At 35.7% G+C, this 16,150-nt stretch overlaps 2 protein-coding genes across 2 annotated transcripts; one reads left to right on the plus strand and one right to left on the minus strand.

The window, feature by feature from the left end:
- The first annotated feature begins 4,796 nt into the window (after positions 1–4,796).
- Positions 4,797–11,267, plus strand: LOC135688152 (triosephosphate isomerase A). The gene is made up of 7 exons (XM_065204877.2): positions 4,797–4,975; positions 6,988–7,111; positions 9,097–9,181; positions 9,515–9,647; positions 9,812–9,897; positions 10,628–10,715; positions 10,975–11,267. Exons 1-7 carry the CDS (start codon positions 4,858–4,860, stop codon positions 11,091–11,093), a joined length of 753 nt encoding a protein of 250 aa, XP_065060949.2. The 5' UTR covers positions 4,797–4,857; the 3' UTR covers positions 11,094–11,267.
- A 180-nt stretch (positions 11,268–11,447) lies between these two features.
- Positions 11,448–15,592, minus strand: LOC135688150 (uncharacterized). Its single transcript, XM_065204876.2, has 2 exons — positions 14,862–15,592; positions 11,448–12,819 (listed from the first exon to the last, which is right to left on the minus strand). Exons 1-2 carry the CDS (start codon positions 14,941–14,943, stop codon positions 11,879–11,881), a joined length of 1,023 nt encoding a protein of 340 aa, XP_065060948.1. The 5' UTR covers positions 14,944–15,592; the 3' UTR covers positions 11,448–11,878.
- Between the last annotated feature and the right edge of the window lie 558 nt (positions 15,593–16,150).

Consider the following 16,150-nt stretch of genomic DNA (forward strand, 5'->3'; position numbering starts at 1 on the left):
ATCGATGAAAATACCATTGTACACAGATCAACAGTCAAGTAAACGGTTTAGAGTATGTAGCTGTTGTTGAACCATCATCTAATTTGAAATGCATTTTTATTCACTGTATCTACCCTCAAATGCATTGTTTCCCTCTCTGTGTGCTGCTATGAGATTAGCTTATGGGCGCCATTTTAATGTGAAAGTTAGATCAAGCAGATAAACCGAATTCTATATCCTTTTACCGGAGCCAGTTAAGATTTTTTCAACAAATTATATATATGTTCCTAAATATTTTTGGGAGCAAATCAGAAAGAAAATTTCAAGTCCAAAGAGGAAAATTTGACCATCAAGAAGAATATTTACATGTGTATTAGAATATTTACTGTTTTTACTAGTCACAGTGATTTATATTATGTATAGAAGCAACATATATTGACTTTTCTATTTGCGTTCTTAAAAAAGTATTATTCATTCTTGATAGATTTCATAACGTGTCTATCGATGTTCAACTATTTCAAAGTGAAAAATTGGAATACTTTTCGCCATTCTGTGCACCATATAGAAAATCCTAAATGATATGAAATGATGCTATCGTTTGTTTGAAAATAGCTTCAATCGCCAGGTCATACCTGCAGAAACTGTTTTCTGATAAATGCTTATGGACAACACCTGAGAAAGGTCAAGTGTAAAAGTCAATTTCAACACAATTACAATGTGAGCAGAAAGGAAAACTGAACGAAGGTTTAGGGGTTTTTGATATTCTCTCCTGGACACCAGCATACAGTAAGGACAGGGGCAAACCTTTGAAAAATGATTAAACAATATCATAATGAATATATCCATATGCAGGGGTGACGTCCTAGGAAGCTTGGAAGGGGGTCTGTGCTGTAGACAGACTTAATAGGCTAACCCATTGCTACACATCTACCACATCCAATATATTTGCATTTGTGTTTCAAATCTACATTATAGTAGAGGGTTTCCAACACAGAGTCCGTCCAACCAAATATAACCTCACTTCAGCCCTTCCTAAAAAACAATCTTTCTAAATTTTAAAAATGGGACTGAGTCCAATAAGCCCCCCCCCCCCCCAATCCACTTTTTATTGAGTACAACGGCAGTTTCTTCACAAATTTATCAAAGACTCAATTCTTTTTCAAAAATTAGGTTATCTTTCATGTTTATTTAGTGGTAAAAACATCCAAAATAGGCCTAAATCTAGATGCGAGGCACTTTTGTTGTCATGCTCTTGAATTCTGATTGGTCAATAGGATATGCAGAATTTTGGCCGCTCAGCCAATCAAAGATTTGGAACCTATTATGTGCGTAAGTATTAAGTGATAGGGATATTAACATGGATTTTAGGGAGAGGGTATGATATCTCATCACCGTACGTCCAGGACAGAAGGTACACACTCAGTCTACATAGGGTATACATTAATCTTGAGCACTTATCCAGTGGCGGCGCCAGCTATTGCAGAGTGGGAGGGTAATGCTGACCACGCCCATTTTGCTTCGTTTCAGTGCTAATTTCCTTAGGAAATTGAAGAAATAGGATCTACCCCTACCTAGCGCTTTTTAATCTGTTTTTAGAAGAAATATGTAGATCATGTTTTAAAAAAAGTGGCGAGGGGGATTTTTTTAGCATATCGCCCCCTCCCCCCTTTGGCGTCGCCGCTGCACCTTTGAGCAGTAAGGTGACTAAATGCGAATATCCTGTTTTGGTAAAAGAATAGCAATTATGCAATATTGTCGAGCCAGCTTGGTTCACAATAATGACTATTTATCGTAACTTACCTTATAGAAGAATTCGAAAGCATAGAGACAAAAAAAAATGGATCTTAATTTCAAAACAAGGATTTAGAAATTACTTAAAATTTTACGCTGGAAAATTAACTTAAATTATAAAGGTGTCTAAGCATTAAATGGCAATTAGAAAACTCTGGGGTTCTATAGGCCAGTACTGTCTTTGAAACTTTTGGGCCGATTTACAACTAGTATGCCAAAGAAATGTTGCATGTATTAGCTGACCCAATATAAAAAGGAGTTAACCCTGTAAAGCTATGTTGCAAGTGATGACTGAAAACAACCTAATCGCAATATCTTCAATGTGTGTACAGTCAACTCTCGCCTTACGGACACCCCGATATAACGGACACCCCCCTATTACGGACACACAAAAAATCCCCGACTGAAATACAAAGAAATGACTGAACGTAATTCTCGCTATAACGGACTCTCGCTATTACGGAAATGCGGACACTACGTGTGGTCCCATTTGAACATTTAAAATATTTAACTCTCGATAGAACGGACACATGCTGAATATAACTGTCAGATTAAGTGTTAATTAAGAATATTGTTAATTAAGTGTCGATCTTAAGCATCCATTGTACAATCTATTTCCGCGGAATTTTAGCCGTGTGTTGATTTTTAGCAACAGATTTGCGTTTTCCAGGCCGTTTCAATGACTCCTCGCTTGATATCCCTTCTGATTTTAAAGGCAACGCCTTTTTTGCAGTCTCACTGCTCTTGATCAGGATATCGAGTCTCTCTAAGAAATCTGCTTTCCCATATAATTTAAACATAACTGGAATCTCGAGTCCCAATCCAGCCCCTCTGTTTACTCGCTTGCCACAAATAACTGCAACCCCACTGTTGTATTCTCGTTTCAAAAAAGAAGAAACAATTTGAGATAATCCAAAGGGGATGTGCCCAACAATGCGCCCATTTTCTTCAATAATTGCCACAGCATTTCTGTCTCTACCATTTTCTGGTTCTCGTTGAAGTACTAATGGTTCTTTAGGAATAAGAAAATTAGCCGAGAAATACATGTGTGGAAAGACGCAAATAAGTAACATCATCAAAAACAAGGTATCAGTAAGAGAACAATATGAAAAAGGACTTCCTCAAGGAAAGAAACGAAACCGTACTTCTCAGTTTTCAGATTTAAACGATGCTGTCTGGGAGTGGTATAAAAACAAGAATTATCAACTAATTCCAGTTGATGGTCCAATGATCCAGGAATTTGCATCTCTAGTTGCCGAAAAGCTAGGTTACATTGATTTCAAAGCCTCAAGTGGTTGGTTGACAAGATTCAAAGAACGACACAATCTTTCACAACACAAAGTTTGCGGAGAATCTGCTGATGTCGCAGTGGATACAATGAAGTCTTGGAAAGAGCGGGTTGGCTCAATCATTTCTGGTTATGAAATGCAAGACATTTGGAACTTAGATGAGACTGGCTTCATCTATCGTGCTCTTCCAGACAAATGCCATTTTGCCAAATCAAAGAAATGTAAAGGTGGTAAGAAATCCAAAGAACGTCTGACTGTTGCCCTGATGACCTCTGCAACTGGAGAAAAGAAGAAACCAATAGTTATCGGAAAGTATTCCAATCCAAGGTGCTTGAAAAATGTCCACAGAGAGGACCTTCCTTGTCAATATTTCAGCCAAAAAAATGCATGGATGACCTCCGACATTCTGCATAAGATCTTGAGTCAATTTAACAGGGAATGTAAAGCGAAAGAAAGATCAATTTTGTTGTTTCTCGACTCAGCTGGTTGCCATCCATATGATTTGAAGGGACGCTACTCGAACGTCAAGCTCGTGTTTTTTCCTGTAAATTGCACATCTGAGTTGCAACCTCTTGATGTCGGCAATATTCAAAACTTCAAAGTTCATTATAGAAAGCTTTTGCTACGCTTCATCATCGCAATGACCTCAAGTGAAAGGAACGCCTCAGAGATCAGCAAATCACTCAACGTATTACAGGCAATGAATTGGGTGGGGGAAGCATGGCATAATGTTAAGGTGACAACCATCAGTAAGTGTTTCAATTCTGGGGGAATTTCCAGCAATACACTGATAGAAGACGAGGAGGCAGATCCCTTCAGTGACCTCGATGACATCGATGAAGATCTCGAAAATCTAATTAAAGAAGTTTCACCCGAAACCACCATCACTCCATATACATACCTGCTATCAGATACCGAGCTGCCTATATGCTACTGCATGGATAATGAAAAGGAACTGCTAGATTCTTTAGTGATAAATGGGCAAGTGGAAGTGGTTATATCAGATGATAATGATGATGATGATGATGATGATAATGATGATAATGATATACATGAAGTCACTCCGACCACCAGCTTGAAGAGCTATCACGATGTTGCAAGGTCGGTGAGAGACATAGAAGTTTTTCTCATCCAGCGTGGTCTTGCGACGATAGCAAGTGAATTCGCATGCCTCAGTAGTAAAGTTGCAGCACATGCACTGAAAAAGCAATCACACCAGACGACACTTGAAGAGTACTTTTTACAACAATAAAACTACAAACTACAAAATGATACAAAATTTATAAACTCCAGCACTACAAATCTCTTTTAACAAAATTACACGATTGCTATTGATTAAGAAATTATTGATTAAATAATTTTTCACCCAATAAATTAGTGATTTTTTTTCTCATCCCGCTATTACGGACTCTCGTTATTGCGGACGCAACATTTTGGTCCTGATGGTGTCCGTAATAACGAGAGTCGACTGTAGACGTTACTACTGTATAAGAAACTTAAATTCAGATACAAAGAAGCTATTTTGTGTTAATTTTTGTTTCAGTGTAACAAGCCACATTACTTCATAGGCAAGTACAATGAATAAAATGTGAGCTGGTTTCAATAAGAATAAATTTTTCAATAAAATTCAAACAAAAGCTGGACATCTCAGCTCTCATTATTGTTTTATAAAATTTGCATTCATTTAAGTGTTTCTGCGAGGCTCTCGAAAACGAGGCTATGACAAAATAACTTTCCATTTCTTCACAACCTTCCTTCCAAGCAAACTTTTATTATTGTGACTCAAACGTTTGAGAAGATGGCAAGTGACCGGAAATTTTTTGTTGGCGGCAACTGGAAGATGAATGGCAGCAAGGCAAAAGTAGATGAAATTTTGAAGTTTATGAATGATGCCATTTATAACGCAGAGAAAGTAGGTAAGGTCACTACTGACTTGGCTAGGGAATTGTACCTAAGAGTACTGGACACGCCCTCAAAATTGAGTTCGGGTAGATTTAATATAAAAAAATAGGTTAAGATCACGGCAAGTTAAGTTTACTTTAGTACATTTTTGCTACAACTAGCACATTGATATTTTTTAGCCTGAACTTGGAGACAACTGTTCTATCCTGTTTTTTCTTTTGTTCACTATAATTTTTAATTTTTATTATTCTTCCACCTTTGAATACCACCTGCAAAAAAGTAACTCAATACTGAATTGAAAGCAACAATTAATTATCATCTCAATCCATGTGTTTGGGCTCAAGTTTATCAATTAATTGTTGATCTGCTTTCTAGCTGTAAAACCTTGCCACTCTCTCAGACAAAAGCTAAATGTTGCAATTATTTGCAAGTAATAGTCTGTATATAGTGCACATTTGGTATGATTTTGAATTAGTTCAATGTAAGTTTCAAACACATCAAACAAACTTTAAAAAGGTAAAAACTTTATGCATTACTTAAGTGTACACAAAGTTCCAACTTTGCACCTAAACACTCAATATTTTAGTATTTCATGCACGAGATATGATTTTAAAAGTCAAATTCTGCAGACTGGCCATTAATGGCTACCATCCTTAGTAACAACTTTTTATCAGTTTTCCAATTCATACTGATGCTCAAGGGCACAATGGGAATCAATTTTAAGGGGCTTAAGACCACATTTTCGTACAAATCATTTGACAAAGTAGCTTTTAGGGAGTGATAACCGCTAGCCAGGGGCGAGCAATTAATTTTTACAATGGGTCATATGAGAAGCATGGGCTGTTTTAGAGGGCCAGAAAATGAGAATATTGAAATGTAAAATTTTAGTTTTCTCCCAATGTTAAATTGAGATAATATGTAAATTTTTATATAGAAATATAAAAGTTTGGTGTATGTCAAGTGGGGAAATACTTCTACAAAAGTTCATGTTCTGATTCACCACAAACTCACAGCCAGACAGAAATGTCAAAAAGGACCAGATGTGGCCCACAGGCCGTTCGATGCCAAGATCTGCCCTTGCCACAGCATCCTTGTTTATTATATTTTGCAAGTTATCCAGGAAAGTAACAAGTTTCCACACAATGGTCAAAGCACTCTAGTGCAATTTCAAGCTACTGCAAAGTTGGGAAAAGCTCATGAGGAATTCTTTAGAACTGTTTGATGAGAAATTCTTGGGACCCTTTTGTACAATTTCCATGCTATATTCACAATCTCCCCCTAGTCAGATCTTAAAAAATGTTAATTTTTTCCACCAAGCTACTTTGCCCTTTTGAAAAAATTTATGTGGCCCATGTTTAGAAAAGAGTATTTACAAAAAAATAACTTCAAGTAATATAGTGTTTGTTTTATTCAACTTTGCATATTTTGACTTTAAACCTTCATGGATTTAATGAAAAATCTTTTCTGATTGAAATTTTGTACATCATTGGAAAAATTTCATGATGACCAGGCCTTTCCGGGAAGAAAAACAATGTGGACTATAAAAAGCCCTTGCCAGTTTGGCTCTGTGGGCTATTTAGCCCTTGCAGAACTGTTGTTAATTTTTTTATATTTGAGTTTTTACAAAGGCAAAATACATCACTTTGCCAATTCTTTAAACACTATTTACCTTAAAATGAGACAAAAGATGGTTTGAAAAACTGCGCGGGCAGAGAAAAGTCCTTGGAAATTTATTTTGCAGGAGGTTTGCATGGGCACGGGCTATAGCCCATGTATCCAGAAAAGCCCTGCAATGATGGTTTTTCCATGCACTCCTTTTCAGTCCTGATCCGCTCCAGTGATCAGATATAACAATCCAGCTCCAAAAGTTATTTGTGTTCAGGGGCTGATGTGAAATGCGTCAAATTTGCATGATTGTATCAAAGTTACCATATATTTAGGAAATAAAAGTGATATCAATGAACAAAGAATCTTTCACTTTTATCATCATAATAATCATTAAAATAGCCAAACTTTGTTCTTTTAGATGTTGTTTGTGCACCACCTTCCATATATGTTCAATACACTAGAAACCAGTTGAGGAAGGATGCTGGAGTTGCTGTTCAGAATTGCTACAAAGTTTCCAGTGGAGCATTTACTGGTGAAATAAGGTAACAGCAGCAGTCCTTTACTACCTTACATATTTGTATATATACATGTATATATTGGTTGATGCTGCCCTTACAATGTTACCTATGTATATTTTTAAGCAAAACTGTATGTGAAATATTTTGCCATAGGGGCTGAGCAGAATAATTTTTTTATTTACAGACTACAATCATATTTTTTCCTGCCACAAGATGTTTTAATTGCAGTCCAGTGAACTGAAAACATTAAATATGCTCCATTTCAGTAATGGTTTTTCTTCCCTTTTTGGAATATTTCTTAATCAATTTCAATTCATTATTTTTCAATCATGCATTTACCTTTAATCCTCAAATTGTCCCCTCCCCACGAAAAACCTCCCTCAAAAAAGCCCCCTTCAAATTAGCCCCCACCCTAAAACTACAAATTGTCGATAAGCCCCCTAAACGAGGTATCTATTCTCTTTTTGTTGCCAAAGCTATCAGGCCTCTCTGGGAATACAAAGCACAGGGGCTAAAAAAGACCCCTGCTGGTTTGGCTGCGTGGGTTATTTAGCCCTTGCAGAATTTGTTGTTTATCTTTTTATATTTGAGTATATACAAGCCACAAAATATATTATTGTCTACATGTAAACATGATTTATCTTAAGAAGACAGTTGTTTTGTGTGCATTAGTACTTCTTAAAATGACAAAAGAGATATCTGATAAAAATTGGCGAATAACATACATAAACCTCAAAGCATACAGGGAAGCAGAAATTTGGATCGAAAGTAACGAGAGAGTTCATAAAGGGTGAATGATTAGTTCTATGTTTTTGACAAATCCCAAATGCTTACCCCTTGTTGAAGAGTTGAAGAGCAAAAACGAATTACTTCTGAGACTTTTTTAATATTTTTCTGATTGCCCAGTTGTCGTTGTTGTTGTCATAGCGTGTTTCTTATAAAAAAATGAGTGAATTCGTAACACAAAGTTCGTACTTGACAGTGTTGTGTAACAATTCTCATTTTTGCTATTTTTTGCTATCTGTTGTTCCTTTCCTACAAATCATTTTCTATTCCATTCCTAGTTGTAACAGGTAATACTATAGTTTGTTAACATTTTATGTCAAAAGAAACAAAAATTTCCTTTTTATAATGATATTTATAAAAACCACATATCTCTTTGACACTATGTTATTTATGAATAACCTTATATATAGCGGTAAGTGGTTAAAACATTAGAGAGTGAGACGTTGTTATAAAGAATTCAACGAGAGCCTTGTTATAAACGACTGCGTGGGTGGAAAAAAGCCCTCGCGAAACTTTTTTCCGTGGGGGTTGCGCAGGCGCGGGCTATAGCCCGCATCTACGGGTAAGGCCTGAAAGCTATGTACCTTCTAATCTTACAGGGCTATAAAGAGAACTTAACATTTTCTTCCACATTCATTTCTGTGCTTTGATATTCCCATTCCAATTCTCCATAACATTATTGCTCACTCTAACTCCCTTGAATACAGCTAACTTATCTACCAAGTTAGCCAAATAATAATTTACAATAGAAACATTGTAAATTATTGTTTGGTCAGTTTTGCTGCTCTTGCAGTCATTGGTATTAAATATCATTTTCTTCTTGTGAGCACCACAAACCATAGAAATTTTCTTTGTAGGTTGTAGAATTCTTGTAAGCTAGGGTGACAAAAAGGGGATAAACCATTTCTTTCCATCAAATGATTGCAGGCTTGCTTGCTTTTTCCAACCCTTGTTTGTAAATTCTCCCTTATTTACATTTAATTAGCAACATGACTTTTGAGACCCCTCTTTTGCCAATAGTAAGACAGCACTCTGTAAAATAAATAGTAAAAGTGATAGTTGATAGGGAAATCTGTAAAATTGTAAGCAAGGTAGAACAAATTTATTCTTTTTCTCTATCAGCAAATTTTACTTCTTATGACATTCTTCCCTTGAGAATGAAATATAACTTTACATTACTCATTAGGAGAAATTTTCTTATGCCATTGAACTTTCTTTACTAGCCCTGAAATGGCAAAAGATATGGGCTGTGATTGGGTCATTCTTGGACATTCTGAAAGGAGACACATTTTCATGGAATCGGATGAGGTGTCATATTTTTTAATAAAAAGGTTTTTCTCTTTGTTTATGTTGTCCAGAAACATGCCTACTGAAAATATAGAATGGCTTTCTGTTGGGGTCATGTGAGCATGAAACAGGCCTTGTGTTTAATTTGAGAGTGATTATTCTTGCGTTCAGTTATATATATTTTCCTTGTCAGAGTGTGTTTTCAAGCTGCCAAGCAGACTCGACTGGTTTTCCAGGAGTCTAAATTCATCTCTAGAGAAACCAGTCAAGTCTGCTTGCAGGCTAAGGATTTGTTGATGTTGAAAATAATTATGCTCTTTTGGTCATTGATAGTTTATAACTTTTTACTTGTAGCTCATTGGGGAGAAGGTAAAGCATGCACTTGCAGCAGGAATTAAGGTCATTGCATGTATTGGGGAGCTGCTCAGTGAAAGAGAGGCAGGAAAGACACAAGAAGTTGTTTTCAGACAAATGAAGGCAATTGCAGGTAAAAAATAAATACCTCTATCAATACCTCATTGGTACAAAACAACAATTCTGTTCTTCAGCTCGTTTATGTGATCAACTAAGATTTGTTGACTTGTTTTTACTCTTTCTTTGACATTTTTACCCTTTGAACATATTCTTATCTACTTATTTTTCTTTTTAAAGATAACGTTGATAATTGGAATAATGTTGTGATTGCCTATGAACCAGTCTGGGCCATTGGAACCGGAAAAACAGCTACTCCTGACCAGGTAAATTGTACTTTCTTTATGCTAGTTGTTGAACCTTTTTAAGATGCTATAGACAAAAAACATTATTTTGAATATATATCTTATATATAAAAAGGGGATTCCTTGAGAAGCTTTATCTTTATGATTACAAATTGTCAATGAGATATAATTGTGTTACAACACATGTAAGTTTAATGAAACTGTAGATAAATTTAATTGAATATGTCACATCAATCTCAAGGCTTGCAGGCCCTTTGTTGATAGGAACTTTTTTATTTTTGCAATATTTTACATGCTATATTTAGCTGTCAAAGATAAAAGTAGTTCAACTCAATGAATGATTGAATAATTCTGTGTTGGCTTGAACAGGCATTATTTTGAAGGAAAAAACTTTTTGGTAAAAAAAAGCAAGATTAACATGTTTGTGAATTTTTCTCTGTTTGAACATATAATTTATGACTTGAATAACCTTTTGCTGGTTTAAACTTAGACAAAGAGTCACAAAGCAGAGAAACCTAAATACAAAATTTTTCTAAAGATGTATTATCTATTAACTTTTCATGCTTCTTAACCAGTATATGATAAATGTAGACAAAATTTAGCTGAATTTTATTTAATCACAAGACTTGAGTTTTCTCTGATTCTTGTTGATTGGTCTATAAATAAGAAATTTGCGCATCTAACAGTTTAATGACATAAACATATTGTATGAGGCAAATGTATAAAATAAAGTATTATTTTGTCAACCTAGGCTGATGATGTTCATAAAGATTTGCGGAAGTGGATGTCACAGAACTTGTCTGTAGACATTGCTAACTCTACAAGAATCATCTATGGAGGTGAGTGGTGTGAAAAATGTCAGTTAATCATAACAAAATGGATTTATCATAACTTATCTGTGGGAAAGTCATCTTGGATCTCCATCTTTGAGCATAGTTGTGTCGAACTTTTAGGTAGAAATGTCCTGTCTGTTATCTTAAAGGACACTCTTTGGTGTTTTCCGCTATGTAAATATCACAATCATGTCTGAATTTTCTCGTATTGATTATTTCTTTGTACTATTTATTTTGCATTAACTTATGTTGCTCTGTTTTTCAGGCTCTGTTAACAGTGGAAATTGCAAAGACTTAGCTGCGAGGCAGGATATTGATGGATTCCTTGTTGGAGGAGCATCTCTAAAGCCAGATTTTGTTACAATAATCAATTCTAGAATGTAAATGACTACGCTTTTTTCCGAACACACAGACAGATAACAAAATGAATGGCAATTGATTGAAAGCTGAATTCATTCATTGTTTTAGAATTGAAATGACGTATCCAACGCTTAGATAGATAATTGATTTAATCCACCCAGTGTGTATGCAAGCTATTTTATCAACTGATAATATAAAGTTTATTTGAAAAACTGCTACTGGAAGATTTTCATGAACGAGGTTTCAACATTTTGATTGGTAGAAAAATTCTATGCTCGTCAATGCAGACAGTTACCAAACTCATAGAAGGTAGTTCAACTGTTTGGCTTAGGTAACATTGTACCCACTATCAACACTGTGCTCTCTGCCTGATTTTTTATTTACAATTTTTATCGAAACAAAACATGGCCTCTAGGGTATTATTGGCTTAAAAGTTGCATTGCAGTTTTAGCCAGACTCAGAACGTTCTGGATATCTGGCAGTTTTAACTCATGAACAGTCATTTGAAAGGAAATGATACCCGTTGGTCAAGCCTCATCTTTACAATGGAGCTTGGAATGTCTTAAAATCTTTCAATCCTATGACGTAGAGTTTGCTGTGAAATTTCCTTTGCCAATGCAACTATATTTTAAAGCAAAAGTAAAACTTTTCGTGCAGCTTTGACTTTTCCCATTAGATCTTTACTGGATAAGCATCTTTAGCTTCAACTTTCATGTCCAATCACACGCGCTATATGCTGACTGTTTCTTTACAAAAGTAGCAGATACAAACTTATAGCAAACGATGTCCGTTAAAAGACGGTCACCATGTCAGCATTCTAAAAATTGCTTGCTATATTTGATTACCCAGTTTCTGAGCAACGCGACATTCATCTTCTCAAAAGGCTTAACATGAAATTTGAATGGATGCATGAACTTTATGTCTGTCCGGTAATAGGTCCAGAAGGCTTTGCTGTCAGATGGTCCTATGTCTGGTAAATAATGTCCAGTGATTTTTATCGTATTCTCTTGCGATTCAAGCAATCGTAACATTGTTGTAACTGCTATTTCTAGAAACACATTGTTTTTATAAAACATATCACAAATGGTAGAAAATGCTTCTGCGTGAACACGCGGGATATAAAAAAAGTCTGACCAGCCTTTGCTGCAATATATTTTACCATTACCATTATTTTTCAAATTTTTGTACAATTGCTTTGGCTGCCAGTTGTGTGGCTTTAACGTCGATATCTCTTTAAGAGTTTTATTGCACTGCTCCAATCCGAAGGAGCTGTTGTACCACACCCATTTCGTCTTGTAAGTTATATTTTCTCCCGATCCCTCGCGTAAAGGATGTCCATTTTCAATAAGGGCACCTTGCCATATTTTTGATCGATCAAATTCTCCGAAGTTCCACCAGTTTACTATCATATCATCGTTTATATAGAAATAGCCTTCATATCCCGGATAAATCTGAACTGCACGGCCTAGACAGTTATAAGCAAGCAATCCTCCATGGTTTTTAACAATGATATCGACACTGTGACTTCTGTCCTTTTTTGGCCCACAGATAGCTATATTCGGAAATGCGTCTTTATAAAGTCCTTCCAAATGAGGTATACTATCATACTTGGGAAAATGATACACAATGACCAGCAGTATATCTTTGTAATATTTTTTCAAGCATTTCTTCCCGTGTTGTGGTTGCAACTGTTTGATTTCGGTGCCATAATATGGTCCACCTGTCATGCAGTCTTTGAAACGGGTCATATCTGAAATGTATAGGCATTCTTTTAAATAAGTTATTTTTTTTAAACAACAAAGAGATCTGCAAAAGAGTAGCTGCTTAGATGCATGCTATGTTAAGAACATACTAGTTTTAGGACAGGTTTAGAAAACTGCGGCTTATTTGAAACGAACCATACCATAGCCCATCAAAATGTTCATCAAGAGCCTCTTTGAACAATGATACAACCCAATTCAAAGAATTAATCGAACATCATTCCAGAGTCCAGAAAAGTTGTTAACCTTCCTCATAAAACAATAGAAAGTGGGCGTGGCTTGGGTGTGTCATAGGAGCTTCTATTGCTTTTCGTGGACCGTCCTCCGGTCAGTGACCGTGCGACCGTTATGTTTTCCTGACTCTGCATCATTCTACGAACTCATTACCTTTTGTGGCTCCTAAAATCATACCTTTTAGTTAATTTTCAAGGATTTGCTTCTTACTTTTGGAATGAGCTTCCTCGTTTTCGACAATATAATAGAAAGACATAGATTACGACTAGATTATGTTTCAGACCACAACCGTGAATTCCTATTACACTGATAACTGCAAAACCAGCTTGGAAAAAGGCAACTGATTTTGACATGTTTGTTATCGTTGCCTTTATAGAAGCATGAAAACTGGTTCATGAACTAGACCGTTATTTTTGCAAAAAGAATTAAGAGTAATAGGATTTTTGAATTTATAGTAGAGTCTAATTGCAATAGGTATTTGGTTGAAGTACCCGTCGTTGAAAAGTGCCTTTTATTCCTTTGTGACAGGACAATTGTTTGCACTGTAACTAAAAGCAGTTGAAGTTTCTCCCAGCATTTAAGGTACGGTCTACTATTCCTGGCGAAAGTCTTGGAATGCTTACGTAAGATCTCAAATGCAAATTCAGCCACATCCCGCATGGGAACAATGTTTATTTCAAATTAAACGACGTAGGAACGTAGGAAGCACATTTTTTCGTGTGACTTGTTTGGTATTTGCTTAAATTTAAAAGCCTTGACGCTTTACTGCTTCTGGGCAAATTTTTCTTTGAAAAATTTAATTGAAATATATGTTAAGTTCAGGCATACAACATTGAAAAGTTCCTTTTGTTGCTTTATGAGAAGAGGATATATTGTTCTTTGGTAACAAATGCTACCTTTTATGAGGTTCTTGCAAGAAAAAACACAACTAGATTCTAGTTTTCTTGACATGACGTTGCTTTCTAGATAATCTTCTTAAGAATCATCTTGTATGTTTGTATTCTCAATTTGTGTTTGATAACCGTTTTTTTTAGCTGCTTGAAAAACTTCAAAGCTCATCAAACAAAAAACTCAAAATTTGAAATCTGATCAAAGTTCATGCTTTGGACTTAAGTCTTGTCTTGTAATTTCTGCACTTCTTCACCGGCAGCAATTTTATCATAATTTTATCGTGTTTGTCATACTAGCTTTTCTCGAGATATAACATTTGGTGACATCTAAGGCCCTTATTTTTACTCTTTCATACAGGCACTGTTATCATAAACATCCGTTTTGGGCAGTGCGGCAAAAAGAAAATGATTTAAAACAATGCTACAACTAAGTAGCATCTTCAAAAGCTCCAACACAGAATCAAATAGACTTATCTTTATATTGAGTGACTGTGTTGCATCTATTTCATGCTAGTTTTTGCCAAATCTATGCACTTTGATGAAGAACTATTAGCAAGTTAGTATTTTGAGTTTGAGCACTTCTAATTAATGATTTTTCAACAGCTCAGATCAAATATTTTGAATCGTAGGCCATAAATCAAACTTTAAATAATCTGCAAGCATGCGACTTCTATTATCCTACATGAAGAAACAATAAATTATTGATTTTACGTCTAACTATACGAAATACATCTAAGAACTTGAAAAATAGCAGTATTTTACATCTTAGAAGCTTTATCTAACAATTACAAAATAGAAGCTTAATTTTCTGCATACAAACACATGTACTAAAGACTGTCAAAAACCGATCCTAGGTAGACTCACTTATAGAAGTAATTTGACGAATATCATTTTCTATCTGCACTCACCTTTTACCAAAACAACAATGGTTGTTATAGTGCTAACCACCAGGAACAGAAAGCCATACTTTCCTGCAGACACCCAGAGCATCTCAATTTTTGTACACGGCTGGCAATCAACAATCCGTTTGAAAGCTGTCGGGTAAGTTGGTGAGCCTGAACAAACAAACTACTATGTTTATGACCATGATCAGTTTGATTGTATCCAAATTTTGCCGTTCAAGCGAACATTTAATCTCTTAGATAAATCTCATGAACTTTTTTTACATTCTAAAACTTTAATTTTCATTAAAAGGTAAATATGCAACACGTGTTTGAGATAGATCACTAGCACAAGAAAAACTTCAAATCAAACTACCTGTTGAGGTGTTATTGTTTTGCCTTCCTGATATAATTCTATCAAACCTGCCCATTCGCATTAGATCATGACCCTAGCCCACGAGCAGGTGGCACAATTCAGCAACTAAACGACCCTATTTGTTCTGTCTGCCTTGTAACGTACCATGTGTAACGTGAAAATTGTTTATTGTATCCTGATAAGGGTGTATTATTAACCCCAAACATCGTACCAGATTTTTTAGAACAATAGGATTTTAGGGATTTTCGGAGAATTTTTCTCAAAAACAAAAGGATTTCTCCAAAAGCGTACAAAATTTTAGCGGAGTGATATGTCCGTCGGTATCTTGAAGTTTACAGGCCAAACCACAAGCGCTCAAGTGCTGTCAACAATGAACGTACATTCTAATTTGGCAGATTTTTCCTCCTATCTTCTTGTCCGTTTTTTAAAAGAATATTAATTAGATACTAATATTAGCAAAGTTGCCATACTTGCAATTCTGGCAAGATTCTGGGAAACACCCTCTAAGCTGGAGAAAAAGAAATGGGTTTCCTGGGTCCCTCGCCCCAGACCCCATTAATTGTCAATGCCTTCTGCCGTCGATTTGACCAAGCCACGCTGTTTTTATTTGTGAGCCCGCGGCCGGTGGGTTCCCTTCCATTCTAACAAAAGGACCCCTTTTCCCTAGAGATGGGGCCCCATTGTAAAAATACGAAACTTGCCTTTCGTTGCCCATTACGAATAGTAAACATCATATCACAGAATAGGAAATAGGCAGAAGGGTAACTCTTGTCGGTTCCTTTGTTGTTTTTGAAGCCTGAGTCAACAATAGAATTCCTTAACTCCCCTTTAACCTCGATCTCATTAGACGAACTTAGCCATGACAAATTATCATTCATTAATCTGATATAAACGAATTATGATACATAATTGAATTTGTTCACTATCATGGGGCATTTCG

This window comes from Rhopilema esculentum, chromosome 19 (genome assembly GCF_057945365.1).
Source record: "Rhopilema esculentum isolate cy_ngs chromosome 19, ASM5794536v1, whole genome shotgun sequence".
Taxonomy (NCBI): domain Eukaryota; kingdom Metazoa; phylum Cnidaria; class Scyphozoa; order Rhizostomeae; family Rhizostomatidae; genus Rhopilema; species Rhopilema esculentum.